The sequence below is a fragment of the Oncorhynchus keta genome, chromosome 19 (assembly GCF_023373465.1).
Source record: "Oncorhynchus keta strain PuntledgeMale-10-30-2019 chromosome 19, Oket_V2, whole genome shotgun sequence".
Lineage (NCBI taxonomy): Eukaryota > Metazoa > Chordata > Actinopteri > Salmoniformes > Salmonidae > Oncorhynchus > Oncorhynchus keta.
This window is the reverse complement of record NC_068439.1, coordinates 13,299,389-13,304,388: the sequence shown is the minus strand read 5'-3', so window position 1 is coordinate 13,304,388 and position 5,000 is coordinate 13,299,389. Positions and strand designations below refer to the sequence as shown.

Below are 5,000 nucleotides of genomic sequence, written 5' to 3'. Positions count from 1 at the left end.
CCCCAGTCTCCCCAGCGTCTCCCCCTTCCCCCAGTCTCCCTTAGACAGCGTGCGACTCACTAACCCTTCCCCCAGTCTCCCAGCGTTAGACAGCGTGGGACTCACTAACCCTTCCCCCAGTGTCTCCCTTAGACAGCGTGCGACTCACTAACCCTTCCCCCAGTCTCCCCTTAGACAGCGTGCTTCCCCCTTCCCCCAGTCTCCCTTAGACGTGCGAGTCTCCCCTTAGACAGCGTGCGACTCACTAACCCTTCCCCCAGTCTCCCCTTAGACAGCGTGCACTCACTAACCCTTCCCCCAGTCTCCCCTTAGACAGCGTGCGACTCAGTCTCCCCTTAACCCTTCCCCCCCCAGTCTCCCTTAGACAGCGTGCGACTCACAAACCCTTCCCCCAGTCTCCCCTTAGACAGTGTGCGACTCACAAACCCTTCCCCCAGTCTCCCCTTAGACAGCGTGCGACTCACTAACCCTTCCCCCAGTCTCCCCTTAGACAGCGTGCGACTCACTAACCCTTCCCCCAGTCTCCCCTTAGACAGTGTGCGACTCACAAACCCTTCTCCCAGTCTCCCCTTAGACAGCGTGCGACTCACAAACCCTTCCCCCAGTCTCCCCTTAGACAGCGTGCGACTCACAAACCCTTCCCCCAGTCTCCCCTTAGACAGCGTACGACTCACAAACCCTTCCCCCAGTCTCCCCTGCTAAAAGACAAGACCAAGACACTCAATATGTGGTCTCAATCTGTGGTCTCAATATGTGGTCTCAATATGTGGTCTCAATATGAGGTCTTGGGACTGGACTCCAGTACTACAACTCTTCAACCTATTCTCCTCCTCTTAATTTTTATGGCACTGTTCACTCTCTCTCTCCATCTCCATCTCTTCCTTCGCTCTCTCTCTTCCTCTCTCTGCTCTTTCTCTCTACCTCATAATGCCGATCAGACAGAGAGAGACGGAGAGACGCTCTTCCCATTGTTCTGCTTTCTACTCTAACTTTCTACTCTAACTCACAGCTGAATCAACACATCTAGTCAGGAATCAGTTGAGCTGTCTTTCTACTCTAACTCACAGCTGAATCAACACATCTAGTCAGGAATCAGTTGAGCTGTCTTTCTACTAACTCACAGCTATAAGTACTGTATTCTCCTTCACAAACATAGATAAACACGATCCTCACCTCTCCGTTCTGCAGCGCGGCCCCCAGTACCACCACCGCTCCTGCGTCCATCATGGTTGGCTGGTTGTCGTTCTCATCCAGCACCTTGTCAGGTACAGGCGGGGGTTTGTCCTCCTCCTCGGGCTCCTCTATGGGGCTCACAGCAGCAGTGATGGTGGCTGAGCGCCTGGCCTCCAGGTCTGCACTGTAACGGCTCTTCTTGTTCAGATCCACCGAGGCGTACTCCACTCCTGCGCACAGGGGCCCCCGCTCTGGGGAGCCAGGGCTGAGGTGGCCGTTGTGGAGGGCTGGAGGGTTGTTGGGAGGTGGGAGGTGGTTGTGGTGGTGGGAAATTTCATTGTCATCAGGGCTGAGGGGGGACATAGTACCGTCTCCATTGAGGAGACCTGCAGCCAGGCTCCCTGGATGGTCCTTCAGCTCTTTGACCGTCTCGTACAGGGAGTCTTCAACGCTCACATCCCGGGACGCCGTTAAGTCGCCACCTCTCTCCTTCACCACCTAGTTTAGTTGATTCAGACAGCCGTCACTACATTAGGACTAGTCTTCCTGGGTCCATACAGTACAACCGTACAAACACAAGTCAAATAAATAGATAATAACATCAACAACAACAAATCCCTAATACCTCGTAGGTGCCGTCTCCAGAGGGAGGGAGAAGGGGTCCGCTGGAACATCCCATCCCCTCCAGGGTGCTGTTGGGTGGGATGCTGGGCAGCTCGCGGTCCTGGGGACACTTGGAGCTCCGCAACTCGGACTGACTGGACAGCATCTCCTCAGAGGGCTGGGGACTAATGTCCTGGGTGTCTGTCAACACTGGGAGACGATGGATGAATACATTTGAGTTGAGTTCAATTGAATTGAATTGAATTTTGTTGAGTTGAGTTGAGTTGGGTTGGATTGAATTTTGTTGAGTTGAGTTGGGTTGGATTTAATTGAATTGGACACGACAAAGGGAAAAGAGATGATGTGTGTGGGTGGTTATGCTTGGTTAACAGAGAGAGAGAGTTTGAGTATGGGGAGCCTCAATCTTAAACAACAACATTGCATCTTTGAAAGCTGCAGTGGACAATTTGGACTGTTCGTTCACAGATCTAATTTGTACCTTGTTAAACTCCTTTAACGTTGGTTGTCATGCCAGCGGGCCTATCATTTGGCATGGCGACCAACAGGGGAGCGGGCAACAACACATAACTGTTACCAGACCGTAAGTGGAACATGCCTCGTGGATTAGACTGCCACAGGTGTTGAAATCAAAAGGAATAGCCAAGTAAGTAAAGTAAAGAATAGGCTAAATGTAGATGGTCTGTATTCCTAATGAATATTACACTATTTTAAAAAGTCATGAATGAAATGACAACAAACAATAAACAACACATGTAGAAGCGGTCGTCGTGTGTGTGTGTGTGTGTTACCTGTACCACTGGTTAGTGGGCCGTTGTGTGAGCTGCTCACCAATAGGTCAGTCCCTGGGCTGTCCACAGACTGACTACCGGTAAATGTCTCTCTCTCAGACACCTATAGAACGACAAAGACTGGGTTAGGATGGGGATATGTGGCTTATTATAAACACAGGTCTAGGATCAGTTTTACCCTGTGTGGTCCTGTGTGGTTCAGTAAATACACATACTACAAATATATCCACACGCTGTACTATAAGTCACTTTGGATAAGTGGAGTCATATACATTATATATATAGTACCAGTCAAAAGTTTGGACACACCTACTCATTCAAGGGTATTTCTTTATTTGTACTATTTTCTACATTGTAGAATAATAGTGAAGACTTCAACACAATGAAATAACATATGGAATCATGTAGTAACCAAAAGAAGTGTTAAACATATCAAAATATATTATAGATTCTTCAAAGTAGCCCCCCTTTGCCTTGATGACAGCTTTGCACACTCTTGGCATTCTCTCAACCAGATTCACCTTGAAGGTTTTTCCAACAGTCTTGAAGGAGTTCCCACATATGCTGAGCACTTGTTGGCTGCTTTTCCTACACTCTGCAGTCCAACTCATCCCAAACCATCTCAATTGGGTTGAGGTCGGGTGATTGTGGAGGCCAGGTAATCTGATGCATCACTCTCCTTCTTGGTCAAATAACCCTTACCCAGCCTGGATGTGTTGGGTCATTGTCCTGTTGAAAAACAAATGATAGTCCCACTAAGTGCAAACCTGATGAAATGACACATCTCTGCAGAATGCTGTGGTAGCCATGCTGGTTAAGTGTGCCTTGAATTGTAAATAAATTACAGACAGTGTCACCAGAAAAGCAGTCCCACACCATCACACCTGCTCCTCCATGCTTCACGATGGGAACCACACATGCAGAGATCATCCGTTCACCTACTCTGCGTCTCACAAAGACACGGCGGTTCGAACCAAAAATCTCAAATTTGGACTCATCGGGCCAAAGGAAAGATTTCCAACGGTCTAATGTCCATTGCTTGTGTTTCTTGGCCCAAGCAAGTGTCTTCTTCTTATTGGTGTCCTTTAGTAGTGGTTTCTTTGCAGCAGTTCGACCCTGAATTCCTGATTCATGCTGGCTCCTTTGAATAGTTGATGTTTAGATGTGTCTGTACTTGAACTCTGTAAAACACTTATTTAGGCTGAAACCTGAGGCTGGTAACTCTAATGAACTTATCCTCAGCAGCAGACGTAACTCTGGGTCTTCCTTTCCTGTAGCCGTCCTCATGAGAGCCAGTTTCATCATAGAGCTGGATGGTTTTTGAGACTGCACTTGAAATGTTCCAGATTGACTGACCTTCATGTCTTAAAGTACTGATGGATTGTCATTTCTCTTTGCTTATTTGAGCTATTGTTGTCATAATATGGACTCGGTCTTTTACCAAATAGGGCTCTTCTGTATACCCATCCTACCTTGTCACAACACAACTGATTGGCTCAAACACATTAAGTAGAAAGGAAATTCCACAAATTAACTTTTAACATGGCCCACCTGTTAATTGAAATGCATTCCAGGTGACTACCTCATGAAGCTGGTTGAGAGAATGCCAAGAGTTTGCAAAGCTGTCATTAGTGCAAAGGGTGGCTACTTTGAAGAATATGACAAATATTTTGTTTAACACTTATTTTGGTTACTACATGATTCCATATGTGTTATTTCATAGTTTTGATGTCTTCACTATTATTCTACAATGTATAGAAAAGTACAAATAAAGAAAAACCCTGGAACGAGTAGGTGTGTCCACACTTTTGACTAGTACTGTACATTAGATCAGTGGCATCCTACTCCTCATGCTGAGAGGCTGTGGTCAAATATAATACCTTTACACAATTACACCTCAATTCCTATGAACATCAGCACATTGTGATGGGAGAAATGGGCATTGAGCCACACTGCAGGTCTTTACATTGTTTGTCAGGCACCTCACTGACATGAAAACCAAAGGACAGAGAGGACGTAACCATTAGCTCTACACCACCACCTGGTGGCTGTGTCTGATAATGACTGAATCCGATGTCATTCCTATAGACTGGAGACACAAGGGGTCAGTCTGCTGAGGAGAAGACAAAGACCCAATTCAACCTGCCAGTCTGTGGTTAAAGTGAAGTCCTCCTCCATAACTTCACAGGCGAGGCCCGACCCTACAGCCTAAATGTCTCCAGATACTGTAAGTATGAGATAAAAAAGGTTGCCACGTCCCCAGGGGGTTTGAGCAACGACTGTTTGTGTGTGTGACAGCAAGTAATTAGAATGTAAGGACGATGTCAGTGTCTTTCTAAAGAGAGCTATTTATCTCACTTAAACACAACTTGTGAGTGTAATTTAGTCTTTACCATAGCTAATGCTCATTATGGT

At 46.8% G+C, this 5,000-nt stretch overlaps 1 protein-coding gene across 4 annotated transcripts in view; it reads right to left on the bottom strand.

Annotated features, from left to right (window-relative positions):
* The window catches only part of LOC118378553 (phosphoprotein associated with glycosphingolipid-enriched microdomains 1-like), a 106,972-nt gene that overhangs the window by 7,198 nt on the left and 94,774 nt on the right, over positions 1-5,000 (bottom strand). For all 4 annotated transcript variants that reach the window (XM_052469658.1, XM_052469657.1, XM_052469659.1 and 1 more), the window contains 3 exons: positions 2,586-2,688; positions 1,799-1,986; positions 1,174-1,671 (listed from right to left, as the gene is read on the bottom strand). In XM_052469658.1, coding sequence (XP_052325618.1) covers positions 1,174-1,671; positions 1,799-1,986; positions 2,586-2,688 — 789 coding nt within the window. The remainder of the gene's footprint in view (positions 1-1,173; positions 1,672-1,798; positions 1,987-2,585; positions 2,689-5,000) is intronic.